We start from the raw sequence: 17,574 nt of genomic DNA, 5'->3' as shown, positions 1-17,574 counted from the left end.
GAAAGGGCGGCGCAGAGGAAGAGGTGCCGCCCGTTGCCGAGGTGGCACCGGCGACTCCGCCCCAGCGCTCTCCTAGGGCCCCCAGCTTTCCGCTGGGTCAGCGGAAATGAGCCGCAGCTCCGGGCGGGTGGCGGAGCCCCAGAGCTGGGCGGGCGGCGCCGCTGGCTGAGCCCGGTCCCGCCTCGCCCCGGCGGCCGCTGACCTGTGCGCGCGGGCGGTGACAGTGGCCGCCCGGGGGTGCTCGGTCTCTGCGCGCCACGCCCCCGCTCGCCCGTCCTTCGGAGGCACGCCCCCTCCCGCCTCTCCGCTTAGACCCCCTCGGGGGCGCAGGCGGGGCCCAAACCTCTGCCAGCATCGCCGCCGCCATCGTCTGCGCTGCGTCCCTAGCTCAGCGAAGGACAGGCCTCGCGCCGGGACCCCCATCGACTTCTGAGGTGGCCAGAGCCCCGCCGCGGCCCCTGCCCCTACCCTGGGTTTTCCTCTGTACACTCGCCCACCGGCCGCGCGCCCGCTCGATCTCGCGTCCCCCTATCCTAGTTCCACAGTGCTTGGGGTTCTCGTTTATCCCGTCTAGCCTCCTCCCCTGCACCTTCCCACGCGCCCCCAGCTCCTCGGGTCCACCTACCTCGCCGCTCACCCACCGTGTCTCCTGTGCACCCTGTCCTGGGTCTCCCGTCGCCCCCACCGGCCCTGCTGCTCCAGTGTCCCCAGTCCTCGCCCCTGCAGCCCACCAGCGTCTCCTCCCGGCCCATCGCGCCTTGCCCTCACCCCACCCCAACCCACCGACAATTCTCCGGATCTCTTGTCTCCTTGACACACTCCTGCGCTTCAACCATCAGACCTAGTGTCCTTTTCCAGGCACTCAGGGTCTCACTCCCCAACACACACGCCCACCCCCCACACCCCTCCGGGCTTTATATATCTCCTCAGGGCTGCTGCCTGTCCTAGGGCCCTGGGATTCACTTGTAACTCCAAGGTTGCCCTGCCCACACTGTCCCCTTCCCACTGCTCCAAACCAACCCACTCCAGTTTGCAGGGCCTTCAAAACCCCCTTTCAACCAAATTTTGTGTTCTTAGAACAAACACCCCAGTGTTCCCCTGCTTAGGTCTGGCCCCACCCAGCCTGCAGCAGGCAACTCCTGGGCCCTGCTTTACTCCAGCCAACTGGACAGCTGTTACCACATTTGCTTCCCCAATTCCTGGATGTCCTTGATTTTCTGAACTCCCACTCTCATTTTAGCTTGCCTGTTTTCTTTTCCTTGTGTGTCTCAGGTGCCAGAATGGTGGGGGAACTCCGCTACAGGGAATTCAGAGTGCCTCTGGGACCTGGCTTGCATGCCTACCCAGATGAGCTGATCCGCCAGCGGGTAGGCCACGATGGGCATCCTGAGTACCAGATCCGCTGGCTCATCCTCAGGCGTGGGGATGAAGGGGAAGGGGGCTCTAGCCAAGTGGACTGCAAGGCTGAGCATATCCTACTGTGGATGTCCAACGACGAGATCTATGCCAACTGCCACAAGATGCTGGGCGAGGACGGCCAGGTCATTGGCCCCTCTCAGGAGATCACAGGGGAGGCTGGGGCCCTGGACAAATCTGTGTTGGGGGAAATGGAAACTGATGTGAAGTCTTTAATTCAGAGGGCCCTCCGGCAGCTGGAAGAGTGTGTGGGTACCATCCCTCCTGCTCCTTTACTTCACACTGTCCATGTACTCAGCGCCTATGCCAGCATTGAGCCCCTGACTGGGGTATTCAAAGACCCAAGGGTCCTGGACCTGCTCATGCACATGTTGAGTAGTCCTGATTATCAGATTCGCTGGAGTGCAGGCCGGATGATACAAGCCCTGGCCTCCCATGATGCTGGTGAGGAACAGTGTGGGGAGAAAAGAAGGGGAAGCTGGTTAGCTTGGGGCCTCACATGACACTGTGGCAAGAGCCTCTGCCTCATCAGTGCCTGAATAATTCTGTTGTCCTTGTCTTTGAGTTGGAAGAAAAGGAGATAGGAAGGTAGATAGGGACATCTCTGTAGGAAGAGGAAGGACAGGTTGTGGGTTGGGTGGGGGAGTGCCTGACTGGCTCATTCAGAAGAGCATGCAACTCTTCATCTCAGGGTTATAAGTTCACCTTTTGGGGCATAGAGTTTACATTTATTTATTTATTATTTAATTAATTTATTTATTCATAGGGGTGGGCAGAGACATAGGTAGAGGGAGAAGTAGGCTCCATGCAAGGAGCCCGATGTGGGACTTGATCCTGGGTCTCCAGGATCATGCTCTAGGCCTGAGGCAGGTGCTAAACCACTGGTGCTAAACTGCTGAGCCACCCAGGGATCCCTAGAGTTTACTTTAAAAAAAATTAGAAAAGAAAGAGAAAGGACTGAATCCTCAAGAATCTCACATTAATTGAATCTCTACGCAAAGGAAGAGTTAAGGTATTTGATTACTGCAGGATATATATGTATATGAAATATGAATATAGGAAAGATAGTAAGTTTTTTTAAGCTAATTAGCAAAACATTTCATCCCCAAAGGGTGACAAAGGGATTGGACTGAGAGAGAAGAGGGTCTAGGAGGGATGCCCAGAAGGGCAATGTGAGCAGTTACTGACTGGGTGTGAGTTTCAGGGACTCGGACCCAGATCCTTCTGTCACTAAGCCAGCAAGAGGCCATTGAGAAACACCTGGATTTTGACAGCCGTTGTGCTCTGCTAGCTCTGTTTGCACAGGCCACACTCTCTGAACACCCTATGTCTTTCGAAGGCATCCAGCTGCCACAGGTATTCTGTGGGGAGGTTTTGGCGGGGGGGCTATAAACAAGACCAAAGTACCAAGCCTTTTTACCCGCCCTTAAAGGATGGTGTGGAAAGAGGAGCTAAAGCTGGGACAAGGTGGATGTAGGCCAAAGATTGCATCCTACAGGTCCCAGGAAGGCTACTCTTCTCCCTGGTGAAGCGCTATTTGCACGTCACTTCCCTTCTGGACCAGCTGAATGACAGTGCTGCAGAACCAGGAGCCCAGAACAACTCTGGTCCCGAGGAGTTGAGTGGGGAAAGGGATCGACTGGAGCTGGAGTTCAGCATGGCCATGGGCACCTTGATCTCAGAGCTGGTGCAGGCCATGCGCTGGGACTGGGCCTTGAACAGACAAAGGCCCTTGGCACGGTCCTCCTGCTCCATCTTCCAGCCCCAACTGGCAGAGGCTGGCCCCGGGCTGCCACCCACCCGGGCCCAGCCCTCCATTAGGAGGTCAAGGAGGTTCCGCCCTCGCTCTGAGTTTGCAAGTGGCAATACTTATGCCTTGTATGTGCGAGAGACGCTGCAGGCTGGGATGCGAGTGCGCATGCTGGATGACTATGAGGAGGTCAGCGCTGGGGATGAGGGAGAGTTCCGTCAGAGCAACAACGGTGTGCCCCCCGTGCAGGTGAGCCAGGACATGTGTGAGATGCTGTCAGGGCTCTAGCTGGGGAAGCATAACTAGGGCTTCCATACAGGGGGCTCTGACAGGCCACCCATGGGGAAAAAAAAAAAACCCTGTGGGGATTGGAGTGGTGAAAAGAGGTCAGGGAGGTGAGAAGGGGGCCATTTGGAGGGCTGAGAAAATCAGGGTTGGGTAGGCTATGAGGTCAGAAAGACTCCCAGGAAAAAAACTGATAAAGCAAGACTTTCCCAAAGGTCAGGGTCAGAGAGAGAGTAGCTGAGGCCAGGAGGAAGTGTGGGTACGGGTGGGTGGGAGGAGAAGCAGAGCCTATTCCCATAGGACAGGTCATCCTTTGTGTGTGTGTGTTCTCCGTATGCCAGCATTGTGTTCTTTGGAGGTTGCTCTAAACCTGGCCAGGTGGTCAGCCTGAGGGCTGTATGTCCTCATCACTGGGCCACAGCATAGCCAGTCTTGAAGTGAGCCATCTCTTCTCCTTCCCTCTCTTTTTTCCCATATCCACCAGGTGTTGTGGGAGTCGACGGGCCGCACCTACTGGGTACACTGGCACATGCTGGAAATTCTGGGCTTTGAGGAAGACATTGAGGATGTGGTTGAGGCCAATGAGTACCAGGGGGCAGTGGTCAGTGGAGCTCTGGGTGTAGGTGAGCCCCAAGAGGAAACAGGGTCAGCTCTGAGCACAGGAGCACAGGAGTTGGGTAGGCAATGATATCCCTGTGCCCTCTGACCTGTTTCCATAGCTTTGCCTTCCTGGCGGTGGAAGCCCATGACAGAGCTCTATGCAGTGCCCTACGTGCTGCCTGAGGATGAGGATGCTGAGGAGAGTGAGCACCTGACCCAGGCGGAGTGGTGGGAGCTCCTCTACTTTATCAAGAAGCTGGACGGGCCTGACCATCAGGAGGTTCTCCAGATCCTCCAGGAGAACCTGGATGGGGAGGTACCCAGCCTGGAGACACCCAGAAGTTGGAGGACTCAATACAAGGGCTGGGCTGAGAGAGCATTTGGGAGGCTTAGGATGGGGAGTGGAGGACCACAGTGTAAGGGGCTGCAGAGGAAGGATCTAGAATGTTCAGAGGCATTGGAAAGCCATATGGGAGGAGGCAGCTGCCAGCCATGAGAGGTTCAGGATGGAGAGGCTTGTGCAGAGATCCCCACCCCTACTAAGTGCCTCTGGAACCTCTGTGCTGGCAGGGCTACCTGCAGTGAAACCTTCTCCCCGGTGACAGATTCTGGATGACGAGATCCTGGCTGAGCTGGCTGTGCCCATGGAGTTGGCCCAGGACCTACTGCTGGCTCTGCCACAGCGACTTGATGACAGCGCTCTCAGGGACCTGCTCAACTGCCGTGTCTACAGGAAATACGGGCCTGAGGCCCTGGCAGGGCACCCAGCTTACCCAACCCTTCTGGAAGCCCAGGCCCAGCCTCAGGAATCAGCAGGTGCAGCCAGAGTGGAAGGTGGGGTGCCAGACAGACTTTGCAGCAGCTCTGCAGACTGGTGTCTAGAAGGGCTTCAGCCTCGGAGAGGTGTCTATGCTGATTTTGTACCATCCTGTCTGGAAGAGTTGGCACCTAAGGAAAAATCTGATGCATAGAGCTGCTTCCTCCCATGAATGAGGGAGGATGGAAAGTCAGAAAATTGAAAGAGATTTGAAGTCTCATAAAGCCCCACATCGAACTTTTCCTGTTGTAGAGAAAGCCAAATTAATTGCATGCTTTTAGATATAGGGAAATGCTCTGCTGTTTGCAGATGGGAAACTCCTATGCTATTTTAAGAATATAAAACATAAGATTTGTCACAGAGCTGTCTTTTAAATACATTGAGATGCTGTAAGATCCCCAAACTCATTTTAGGAGGATCTCCGCAAAAAACATTGTTAGGAAAAATTAGGAGTTATGAACGTGTCTGTCCTTTTCTGATCCTGACATCACCGATAGCCAACTCTTGTGATGTCCACCTTTCTGTAGGAAAAGAACCCCCAGCTCAGTATCCTGACACTCCTCTGTGGCGACTGCTGGAGGATTGTGGTCCACCTGGGAGAACCTTCCTGGACCTGGAGCGAGCTCTCAGCTCAGAGGGGCCCCAGGAGACAGAGATCAAGCCGTTCCTGCTGCAGCTGCAGCGGCAGCCCCAACCTTTCCTTATCCTGATGCAGAGCCTCGCCACCCCGGCAGCCAACAAGCCCCTGCACCTGACCGTTCTGAGGTGAGGGGGTGGGAAGGGGCATGGGGCAGAAGGGTCCCTGAGGCTAGCTACACATCTCTTTCCTCCCCACCCCCTCCCCAGAATCCTGATGCAGCTGGTGGACTTCCCCGAGGCGCTGCTGCTCCCCTGGCACGAGGCCATGGACGCCTGCATGGCCTGCCTGCGGTCACCAGACACTGACCGAGAGGTACTCCCATCTTGCTCTGGGGAGATGCTGGAGGGAGAGGCCACAAGGAAGGCCTCTGGAGGGCACGATGGAGCCTTTGTGCTCCTGGTTTAGGATTTGTTTTTATTTATTTATTTTATTTATTTTTTTTTTTAAGATTTTATTTATTTATGATAGGCACACAGTGAGAGAGAGAGAGGCAGAGACACAGGCAGAGGGAGAAGCAGGCTCCATGCACCAGGAGCCCGATGTGGGATTCGATCCCGGGTCTCCAGGATCGCGCCCTGGGCCAAAGGCAGGCGCCAAACCGCTGCGCCACCCAGGGATCCCTAGGATTTGTTTTTAAAATCAAATTTGATTTTTTCAAATAGGTAATATATTCATACAGGTCACAAATTAAAATGGCCTAACAAGGGATACACTGAGAATTCTCACTTCCACATGTTCTCACTTCCATCCAATTTTTCCAGTGCCTCTCCCCATGCCCTGTATTGGTTATCATTTGTATTAATGTATGTGTCCTTCCTGTGTGCCCATTTGCAAATATAAATATGCCCAAGTGGATGATCTGATTTGCCATATCCTTTCTTACACAAAAGGTTACATTTATTTTACATTAGCCTCAGTGACTCCTGTTTGACTGAGCTCCTGTTTAAGGGACGGGGATAAAGGAGGCGGAAGAGACATCACATCTCAGGATCCCCTGTCACAGAGAGGTCCTGGGCTTGGAACGCTTGGCAGTGGGTGTCTGCAATGCATGCCTTTGGCTGTTACCCAGATTTTCATTTCGGAGGTGGACTCACTGAGTGTCCCTCTCCGCCTCCTCCCTGCCATCAGGGTATCTGTGTTTGGGGCCTGAGCATCTCAAAATGCAGCCCCACAACTGCTTCTTGGGACATGGCCTAAAAAGGAACAAACTGGGAAGCTCTCTGCACCTATTGCCAACATAATCAGTAGTTGAGAACCCCAGGACAGCAGAGCATCTCAGCTTTTCTGTGACTGTTTGCCTATTCTTTGACTGCACCCAGCCCTTTCATCCTCCCCCCTTCCTGACTTATTTCCTCACTCTGTCTGTTCACTGTTGTCGCCCCAGCAGCCAGCACACAGTGGGTGTGTAATCAGTACTCCTGAGGACACCCTGTGGCTTGTGCTTCATCCCTTTTCTTCACCAGCCTTGTCCCCATGTCAGGTGCTCCAGGAACTGATCTTCTTCCTGCACCGCCTCGCTTCCGTGAGTAGGGACTATGCCGTGGTGCTGAATCAGCTAGGAGCCCGAGATGCCATCTCCAAGGCTCTGGAAAAGCACCTGGGCAAACTGGAGCTGGCTCAGGAGCTGCGGGACATGGTGTTCAAGTGTGAGAAGCATGCCCATCTCTACCGGAAACTCACCACCAACATCCTGGGAGGCTGTATCCAGGTCAGGAGGGAGGGAAGGGGGAAGCTCGGGGGTTCGTAGCTGGGTAAGAATATGAACCCTGAGCAGTGGCAGTGGGAAAAAGATGTATTCCTGAAGCCGCGAAAGGTAGGAGAGTCTAGTGGACCCCAGGGCATTTGTTCTCTGTGCCCCCTTCCCCATCTGGTCCTGCTGTGCCAGGTTCCAGAGGAAGTCCCATTGCTGCTGGGTCTTGTTCCTCCATACATGTTTCCATATGTTCTCCACATGTGTCCCTCCCTCCTTCCTGTGCCCCTTCTCTCTGCTGTTCTGGCTGCAGATGGTGCTGGGCCAGATCGAGGACCACCGACGAACCCACCGACCCATCAACATCCCCTTCTTTGACGTGTTCCTCAGATATCTGTGCCAGGGTCTGTGCCTGTCCCCACATTACTCCACACCCCTACACCTGTGTCTGTTTCCTTCCATACCAACCAGGCTGTGACAGCCACCCCCTCCCACCTGCCCCCAGGTTCCAGTGTGGAAGTGAAGGAGGACAAGTGCTGGGAGAAAGTGGAGGTGTCATCCAACCCGCACCGGGCCAGCAAGCTGACGGACCGCAACCCCAAGACCTACTGGGAGTCCAGCGGCAGTGCCGGCTCCCACTACATCACCTTGCACATGCACCAGGGCATTCTCATCAGGTAGCACACTCCACACGTGCACCTAGCCACACATATACGCTTTGTTGTGACTTCCTTGTGTTTGTCTTGGGGGAAGCACCATTCCCCCACCTGGAACCCAGATGTGACTAAAGGGGCCCCTTGGCTCTGTCTGTAGACGTGACTTGTTCTGGTTCTGATTGTTTCCTCTTCTCTGCTCCCAGGCAGCTGACTCTGCTAGTGGCTGGTGAAGACTCGAGCTATATGCCAGCCAGGGTGGTGGTGTTTGGGGGTGACAGCACCAACTCTCTTAACACGGAACTCAACTCGGTAAGGACTCCTATGCCATTAGACCACCCTTCACAGGGTCTGCCCTCCTGCCCAGACTCCTAACCTCCTAAATTCTTCCCTGTCTTGAGCCCCTTAGAAAGTAGAATCCTTTCTCCCTGTGCCGTTGTGATGGCATCAGGCCCTGAGCAGTGAGGGTGGCACTGGGACCCCTTGGTCAGGACCCCACACTTGCGTGGGCCGAGGGAGGAAGAGAACAGGAGCAGACTCCTCATCCACACACGGGGAGCTGACAGCCCTCTCTGCCCTGCACCAGGTCAATGTGATGCCCTCTGCCAGCCGGGTGATCCTGCTGGAGAACCTGACCCGCTTCTGGCCCATCATCCAGATCCGCATAAAGCGCTGCCAACAGGTTTGGCAGGGGCCTGGGGTGTGGTCTGGGTGTCTGGAGCTCTGGGTTCTATAACTGTTGCAGATTGTGAGCCAGAGCTCCAGTCTGGGGTGTGGACAGCTCCAGGAGGCAGGCACATAGGTGTGACTGCCTCCCCCCCAGCTCTGAGGAGAATGTGGGCCAGGTGAAAACAGGCCTATGCACCTCACAGGGCGGCATTGACACACGCATTCGGGGGTTGGAGGTCCTGGGCCCCAAGCCCACATTCTGGCCAGTGTTTCGGGAGCAGCTGTGTCGTCACACACGCCTCTTCTACATGGTTCGGGCACAGGCCTGGAGCCAGGACATAGCAGAAGACCGCAGGAGCCTCCTGCACCTGAGCTCTAGGTGTGTGCGAGCATGTGTGTGTGGCTGTGTGTTTGTGAAAGGTAGGAGTAGTACAGGTGGCCCTAGGCAGGGCTCTGTGGAGGGTGTATATGGAGGGTTAACATGCTTGGGCAGGGGGCTGGAGTGTTCTGTGGTTTGGGGAAAGAAAGAAGGAATAAAGAGAAGAGATTTTTCTGGTGGGCTCGGAAGAGAATGTGCCAGTTAACACAGGGGAGCTTCAAAGCACTGGGTCGAAGGGGCTAGCCGGCAGCCTGAGGCTGGAGGGATGCTGGGGTAACTTATGCCTCGAGCCCCTGACACCTGCCTCCCCCATCCTCACCCCCAGACTCAATGGGGCTCTGCGCCAGGAGCAGAATTTTGCTGATCGCTTCCTCCCTGATGACGAGGCCGCCCAAGCACTGGGCAAGACCTGCTGGGAGGCCCTGGTCAGCCCCCTGGTGCAGAACATCACCTCCCCTGGTAACCATCCTGACCCCGGGCCCCACTAACCAGCCCCTTCTTGCTCTGCCCTAGAGCCACGTGCGTTATGTTCTTGGCCCTTTGGGTACTTGTGTTGGTTTGGTACCCCAGTGTCCCTCTCCTCCCAGCCCAGGGGCCATCTCCCTTCCCAGGTCTCCCAGGTGCCAGCTGACACCACAAAGACGGGGTGCCTAGCTACCTGCCTCCATCCCCGCCCCCCTGTACCTTCTGTCCAATCCCTCATTCTCGGTGCTTTCGTCCAGTCCAGCTTCTCCCACTGCCCTGGAGACATGCCCTGCCTTGGCTTGTTCTTCCCAACCTCCAGATGAGGATGGCATCAGCCCCCTGGGCTGGCTGCTGGACCAGTACCTGGAGTGTCGCGAGGCTGCCCACAACCCCCAGAGCCGCGCAGCTGCATTCTCCTCACGGGTGCGCCGCCTCACCCACCTGCTGGTGCACGTGGAACCCTGTGAGGCGCCCCTTCCAACAGCAGCTGCTCCCCGGACCAGTGAGTATCTGGGATTCGGGTGGGAGCTCGGTAAGAAGTGTTTCTCAGTGCCCCCTGCTCCTTCACTCTACAGCCTTCTGCCCCTCCCCACACTGTCCTTCCCTACCCACTCAGTCTGTTCATCTTCCAGGTTTGTGTCACCCCCACCCAGGAGCAGCATTTTGTGGTGGCAGCATGTCAGGAAGGGCCCCAGGGCTCCCCTTTGTCTGAGGATCCATGAGCTGAGAGGCTGCCCCCTGCCTAGCTCCTTCCCCTGTCTCCACAGAGAGCAGAAACAGAAGCCATGACTGGAGCTCCCTGGCTACCCGGGGGCTTCCCAGCAGCATCGTGAGAAACCTGACCCGCTGTTGGCAGGCCGTGGTGGAGGAGCAGGTGGGCAGGAGCTGGTGCCGGGGAGGGAGGGTGGAATTGGATAGTGGGTGGCATGCCGGGCTGTCCCTTTACATGGGGACTGCTTCCCTCCAGGTGAACAACTTTCTGACGTCACACTGGCGGGATGATGATTTTGTGCCACGCTACTGTGAACACTTTCATAATCTGCAGAAGTCGAGCTCCGAGCTGTTTGGGCCACGGGCAGCTTTCTTGCTGGCGCTGCAGAATGGCTGTGCTGGTGGCTTGCTGAAGCTCCCATTTCTCAAAGCTGCCCACGTAAGCCTCTAGCCCTCGCTTCTGCCCAGGGCCCCTCCCCACAAACCCTCATTTTCCACCTCCTCAGAATGACTACCCTTCCATTCCCATTACAGCAAGGAACATGGATTGGTATATAACCAAGTTTTTGAAAATTCAAAGAAAAACAAATGGTGACAGTGTGCAGTCCTAATATATCTTTTTTATTTCATTTTATTTTTTTTAGTCCTAATATATCTTAGTATGCCTTCTGTTTCTTTTTTTAATAAAGATTTTATTTTTTATTTTTTTAAGGTTTTATTTATTTATTCATGAGAGACAGAGAGAGAGGCAGAGACACAGGCAGAGGGAGAAGCAGGCTCCTTGCAGGGAGCCTGATGTGGGACTCGATACCAGGGCGCCAGGATCATGCCCTGAGCTGAAGGCAGATGCTCAACTGCTGAGCCACCCAGGCATCCCAGCCACCCAGGCTGGCTGGCTGGCTGGCTTATTTATTTGTTTGTTTTTGAGAGAGAGTGCATGCACAAGCAGGGGGAGGGCCAGAGGAAGAGAGAGCAGCAGACTCCCCGCTGAGCAGGGAGCCTGACACTGGGCTTGATCCCAGGAACCTGGGATTAGGATGTGAGCTGAAGGCAAGTGCTTAACTGACTGAGCCACCCAGGTGCCCTTGACCATTATATTAAAAGCCTTTTTCAAGGGCGCCTGGGTGGCTCAGTCAGCTAAGCATCTGCTTTCAGCTCAGGTCCTGATCTCAGGGTCTGGGACTGAGCCCTGCATCAGCCCCACGTCAGCCCCACATCAGGCTCCCTGCTTAGCGGGAAACCTACTTCTCCCTCTCCCTCCACCCCTCTGCTCATGTTCCCTCTCTCTCTCAAATAAATAAAATCTTAATAAGTAAATAAAAGCCTTTTTCAGTGTTGCTCTTTGTCCTTATTTTTTATTTTTGTATAAATTCCATCTAATGGATGTACTGGAATTTGCTCTGCCATTCCCAGCATTCCATAAATATTTAATAAGTGCTTAAAATGTGTCCGACACTGTGATAAGAGCTGAAGATAGACAAAGTTCCTCTCCTCCAATCGATAGTCTTCCAGGGAAGGGGTACAGTTGGGCAGATGATAAAGTAGGACAAGCTTAAAATGATAGAGTAGGACAGTAGGATAAAGTAAGACAGGACAGCTTGCTGGCAAGCTGACAGTGCTGCAGGAGGAGCTGAGGCAGTGGCTGCTCAAGCTGCTTCCGGCCGTTCTGCTGGGCCAGTGACATTGCAGCGTGACCAACTGTGCACATAAATCATTTCCTTGCATCAAATTATTGTTATTAGTTTAGTCTTTAGACATGTTCAGTGTGGAAAGAAACAGCTCTTAATTGTTACCTCAGGGCAGCCTGGGTGGCTCAGCGGTTTAGCGCCGCCTTCAGTCCAGGACGTGATCCTGAAGACCCGGGATCAAGTCCCATGTCAGGCTCCCTGCATGGAGCCTGCATCTCCCTCTGCCTGTGTCTCTGCCTCTCTCTGTGTGTCTCTCATGAAGAAATAAATAAAATCTTTTTTTAAAAATTGTTAACTCATACAACAGTTAACAGTTTTAAAAGAGTTTGGTAAAAGTGTTGACCAACTTAGGAAGCAGCTCAGTTGTTCATATCTACTTCCTCAGACCTTCCTCTGCTCCCATTTACCTCCTCCAGTTGCTTGTCCATGATTTTCCTGTGCTCCTCTCATTGCCCAGGTGAGTGAGCAGTTTGCCCGGCACATTGACCAGCGGATCCAGGGCAGCCGGATTGGTGGAGCCCGGGGAATGGAGATGCTGGCGCAGCTGCAGCGGTGCCTGGAAACAGTCCTAATTTTCTCTGGCCTGGAGATAGCCACCACCTTCGAGCATTACTACCAGTGAGTGGGCCTAGGGAGTGGCGGAGAAAGTGCTGGGGTGAGGAGCAAATGACAGGGGCTGGGACAGCTCCAGCTCATAGAACCTGAGGGTCTGGGGTGGTGGCAGGCTGGAGTCCCGGAGCAGGCACTGAGGCTCGCCTGCTCTGTGTGTGCTGCAGGCACTACATGGCCGACCGTCTCCTGGGCGTGGGCTCCAGCTGGCTGGAGGGGGCTGTACTGGAGCAGATCGGCCCCTGCTTCCCCAACCGCCTCCCCCAGCAGATGCTACAGAGCCTGAGCACCTCTGAGGAGCTGCAGCGCCAGTTCCATGTCTACCAGCTCCAGCGGCTTGATCAGGAGCTCCTGAAGCTAGAGGACACCGAGAAGAAGATACAGGTGGGCTCCAGCGGAAGGAGGTGAGGAGCAGGCCAGTGGAGGCCCAGCAGCTGTCGGGAACCCTGTGTTTCTTCTTCAGGGGGGCCATGAGACCAGTGACAAGAAACACAAGGGAGAGAAGGCAGAGGAAGCAGAGGGAGCTGCGGTCACAAACGTGGTGGTAGAGGAGGAGGAGGAGGAGGAAAATGAGGATCTCTACTATGAGGGGGCAATGCCCGAAGTGTCCGTGCTAGTCCTGTCACCTCGCTGCTGGCCCATTGCCTCCATCTGCCACACGCTGAACCCCAGAACCTGCCTGCCCTCCTACCTCAGGGGCACTTTGAACCGATACTCCAACTTCTACAGCAAGAGTGAGGAGTCAGAAAAAAGATGGGATTTGGGGAAAGAGCCTGGGGTGGGGGTGGGCCTTGGGTGGGAGCCTCGGTAGGCTGGATTTGAGAAGAAAGGGCAGGAGCTTAGGTTTGGGGTGAGGGCTGGGACTGTCAAGCACCAGGTCCCCAGGCTGTTGCCTTTTCTGTCCTTAAAACAAACAAAGGACTTTCTTGAAAGAACAGGGCGGGGTGGGGGGGATAGATGCAAGGGAACTTGAGACCACCGGAAAGGACTTCCCTTCCGTGGCAGAGGTCTGGCTTCTGGTCAGTCATCGTAATCTAAGCTCACCACTGGTCCTGGGCTGGGCTGGGCAGCAACATAGGAAGGGGAAGAGACTCAGAGCCTGCCCTCCGAGGGCTCCCATACTAACCAGGGAGACCTCATTCCTACTCTTCTGGATATTCGTTTGATGAGAGCCCCAGGCCTTCCTCACTTCATGGTTTCCCCCCACCCCCAAAATGGGGAACTTCTGGAAGGCACTGATCAGAGTCCCCCGGCACAAGACTTAACCTGAAGCAGACACAGAGAAGGCTGCTCCAGAAGTTCAGACCTGGAACCACAGTGTCTGTAAACGCTGGCCGCACACTATGCAGGGATTAGCAGGGGTAGGGCTCAACCAACAGTCCCCCCCGTCACCAGCCCTGACACCCTTCTCTCCCTGGTCCTTCTCAGGTCAGAGCTACCCGGCCTTGGAGCGGGGCCCGAAGAGGCGACTGCAGTGGACGTGGCTGGGCCGGGCCGAGCTGCAGTTTGGGGACCAGACCCTGCACGTGTCCACTGTCCAGATGTGGCTGCTGCTGTATCTCAATGACCTGCAGGTGGCCCGGCCCAGCTAGGCAGCCCTGCTTTCTGCACTTTGTCCCTCACCCCTCTTCCCTAAACCTCACCTCCCTGTCCTTCCTCCCTCAACCTCCTCTGTCCCACCGTTTAGGGAGGCTCTGAATATTTCCCTTCTCCTCTAAGGCTGTGTCCGTGGAAAGTCTGCTGGCACTCTCGGGGCTCTCTCCAGACATGCTCAATCAGGCGATCACACCTCTCACCTCTTTGAGAGGCCCCCTGGACCTTCGAGAGGAAAAGGATGTCCCAGGAGGTATAGACCTGTGTCAGAGGGGCCTCTGCTTTCAGCCTCTTTGTGGGCTCCCTGCTATGACTAGCGCTTATTTCAGGTGTGCTCAAGATTCGAGATGCCAGCGAGGAGCCCAGGCCAAGGAGGGGCAACGTGTGGCTCATCCCACCTCAGGTGTACCTGAAAGCTGAGGATGAAGAGGGCCGGAACTTGGAGAAGAGGCGGAACCTTCTGAACTGCCTCATTGTCCGGATCCTCAAGGCCCACGGGGACGAGGGGCTGCATATCGATCAGCTTGTCTGTCGGGTAGGTGGGGGTGGGTAGCCAACAGGAGGAGGCTTGTCCACCTTTGAAGCACTTGCTTCACCATGGAGCCTATAGATGTCTGAGGGGTGAGATTGGGCATGCTTGATGGCCTCAGGGCACACCAGCTGGCAGCTTGTGCCTGGAGTAGGAGCTAGAGGTAGAGGAAGCTGTGTCTCCCACCTGCTACACCCTCCTCCCTGTCCTTCCTAGGTCCTGGATGCTTGGCAGAAGGGCCCATGTCCTCCCAGGGGTTTGGTCAGCAGCCTTGGTAGGGGGTCTGCCTGCAACAGTACCGACGTCCTCTCCTGCATCCTGCACCTCCTGGGCAAGGGCACAGTGAGGCGCCATGATGACCAGCCCCAGATGCTGTCCTATGCAGTCCCCATGACTGTGATGGAGCCTCACACCGAGTCCTTGAACCCGGGTTCCTCAGGCCCCAACCCACCCCTCACCTTCCACACCCTGCAGATTCGCTCTCGGGGGGTGCCCTATGCCTCCTGCACAGGTACCCAGAGCTTCTCTACCTTCCGGTAGCCCTGGAAGTGGGATCAGGGCTTTCTCCAAAAATAAAATGCAGGAGTTTGATTACATGGCCTGTGTGGTGACTGCTACGGATCTGACAGGGGCAGCAGAGACTTTCCTGGCTGAAAGGGGACAGGAGACCTCCAGCTCTGAGGCTGTATCATTCCATGCCAGGAGTCAGGTAGGGTGAAGATGGCAGCCTGGGGGGAATGGTGGAGGGAGTCAGGTGTGACTCAGCACCCTCCTCTTGGGAGAGGGATTAAGTGGACAGGGATGGACCTCCAGCCCTTCTCAGAGAGGATGTGGTCACAAGTGCTTTCACCTGGCAGGCTGGAGACCCAAATCCCCCTTGCCACTCGCTGGATGGCTTTCTAACTTGGGGAGATTAATTAATCAGGGCTCCACTGTTTTCATTTGTGGAATTGGACTAGAGTCACTCTGGGTTCTGATGAGCACTAGGTATGGGAGCATTTAACATGCCGAGTCCCTGCAGTGAGTGTAATGCATGGCATCTTCCCCAGGTAGGCTGATGAGGTGAAGGTAAGATAAAGGACCCTTGTGGCTGCTACAGGCACCCTGGAGCCTGAATGCATGTTCATCTGGAAGCTTTAGGATCTGGGTTAGAAGCAGACCCAGAAGGAACTGCAGCTCCCTTGAGCCCCTCCCTGCTGCCTCCTCACCTGGTCATGCAGAGCTGCACTCACCAAAGCCAGACCCCCACTAGGAACATGGGTGGACCACTGTTAGGGGGGGTCTGCTCTGTGCTGCTATGATGATCTCCCGTGGCCCCACCCACACCGAGACAGGGCAGATTGGGCTGGGGGGCCCAGAGCCAAGGGTGGAGCTCTGCATCTTGGCAGGTGCCATTAGAGGAGTCAGGAAGGACTGACCCAGGCATCCTGAGCCCAAGGTTCTTGCAGCCAAGAGATGACTAGAAGGCTACTGAAGAAAGGGGTGGGGGAGGAGTGAGGAAGAGTCAGGTGGTGAGAGAGGGCACAGAGGCCAGGCAGGGGGAACTGGGTGCCACCCAAGACAGATTTAGAACAGAATCTGTAAGGGGAAAAGGCCAAGGCTTGGGAGAGTCAGGATGCCCAGGACAAGACAGCAAAACAGAGGACAAACAGGGTGGTCACAGAGGGCCCATGCTTGCTTTCCTTTGAGTATGGTGGTCCCATGGGGCTGTTGGTGATTCTCAAAGCAGAAACCATCTTGTTGGTTCATGCTATACCATGAGGCCGAAAACTGGGAGCAGGCCAGGGGGGCACCCGGCCGCAGGGCACACGGGTTGCTACAGTTACTTGGGTGCCTCTCTACCTTTGTGCCAGAGATCACAGCCTAGCTCTTTTATTGGCCTAGGCCATGCATTTATTCTTTAATTTTTTTTTCTTTAAGATTTTAGGGCAGCCCTGGTGGCCCAGCAGTTTAGCGCCGCCTTCGGCCTAGGGTGTGATTCTGGAGACCCGGGATCAAGTCCCACGTTGGGTTCCCAGCGTGGAGCCTGCTTCTCCCTCTGCCTGTGTCTCTCTGCCTGCCCCCCCTACCTCTGCCTTTTTAATAAAATTAAAAAAAAAAAAGATTTTATTTATCCATTCATGACAGAGAGGCAGTGACACAGGCAGAGGGAAAGGTAGGCTCCCCGTGAGGAGCCCGATGTGGAACTCGATCCCAGGACCCCAGTATCACACTCTGAGCCGAAGGCAGACGCTCAACTGCTGAGCCACCCAAGTGCCCCCATACCCTTATTTTTGGGCTAGCTCTCAGGGGCTAGAACCTTTTGCCTTTTTCAGGGTTCTTGTGCTCTTTATGAGCCTATCCTCCATCAGAAACCCAGAGAGACTTCATGCTGTAGTAGCCAGATCAGAATATACCAAGCAGGTGACAGGATGGGACTCTCCCACTGCTATCCCCTGCACTGCTGCTGGGCTCCCGCATGGGCTAAGCTGTAGGTTTAACCTCTTATTCACCCCTGCTCAGTCACCCTGCCCATCAGTGTCCCACAGAGTGCCTACCTGCTTATCTGCAATGGACGAGTCTCTTGCAATTCTTATGGGAAGGATATACTGGCCGTGGTGGCCCCAACACCCTGCACATTCCTGCCTGCAATCCAGCTCCTGTGTTACACACTGTCCTCAGCACACAATCTAACCCCACCCCCAGATTCTGGCCTAATTTGTCCAAAGCCAGCCATCCAGGTGAACAGTCCTGACTGCCCTCTCACCAGCACCAGGGAAGATATGCGGCCCCTCCCCTGCCCTAAGGACTTGCCATCCCTACAGTGTACATGCTTCCTGTCTGACTTGGACAGAGGTTTGCCCCTATACCCCTTGAGAGATCCTCCTCACAGCCTCGGTTCCTTATATCCCAGACACCTGGATGACTGGTATGCAAACGATCACATATTGGTTCCACTTACATAAAATGTCTCAAAATAGGCAAATCTAGAAAGTGGTGTAGTGGCTGCCTAGAGCTGGGGAGACTGGGAAGAAATGGGGAGTGTCCACTAGAAGGTATGGGATTTCTTTTTGGAGTGTCAAAAATATTACAAAATTTTG

General features: G+C 55.2%; 1 protein-coding gene across 4 annotated transcripts; it reads left to right on the top strand.

Moving 5' to 3' along the window:
• The first annotated feature begins 56 nt into the window (after window positions 1-56).
• CUL7 (cullin 7) lies at window positions 57-15,088 on the top strand. 4 transcript variants are annotated; one of them, XM_055330462.1, is made up of 27 exons: window positions 58-434; window positions 1,273-1,541; window positions 1,638-1,860; window positions 2,621-2,772; window positions 2,915-3,415; window positions 3,936-4,074; window positions 4,171-4,367; window positions 4,657-4,885; window positions 5,396-5,633; window positions 5,715-5,820; window positions 6,989-7,216; window positions 7,512-7,602; window positions 7,704-7,875; window positions 8,058-8,163; window positions 8,438-8,533; window positions 8,724-8,899; window positions 9,225-9,358; window positions 9,684-9,866; window positions 10,132-10,238; window positions 10,332-10,514; window positions 12,221-12,381; window positions 12,540-12,756; window positions 12,836-13,106; window positions 13,801-13,946; window positions 14,092-14,218; window positions 14,295-14,500; window positions 14,711-15,088. In XM_055330462.1, exons 2-27 carry the CDS (start codon window positions 1,281-1,283, stop codon window positions 15,032-15,034), a joined length of 4,974 nt encoding a protein of 1,657 aa, XP_055186437.1. In that variant the 5' UTR covers window positions 58-434; window positions 1,273-1,280; the 3' UTR covers window positions 15,035-15,088. The 4 variants fall into 4 exon arrangements, with proteins under 4 accessions (XP_055186436.1, XP_055186437.1, XP_055186434.1 ...); XM_055330461.1 differs by having other exon boundaries at window positions 57-434; window positions 1,273-1,860; window positions 2,708-2,772; XM_055330459.1 differs by having other exon boundaries at window positions 1,273-1,860.
• Window positions 15,089-17,574: the final 2,486 nt, after the last annotated feature.

Source organism: Nyctereutes procyonoides, unplaced genomic scaffold, assembly GCF_905146905.1.
Source record: "Nyctereutes procyonoides isolate TBG_1078 unplaced genomic scaffold, NYPRO_anot_genome, whole genome shotgun sequence".
Lineage (NCBI taxonomy): Eukaryota > Metazoa > Chordata > Mammalia > Carnivora > Canidae > Nyctereutes > Nyctereutes procyonoides.
The sequence above is the reverse complement of the archived record's forward strand: the minus strand, read 5'-3'. Positions and strand labels throughout refer to the sequence as shown.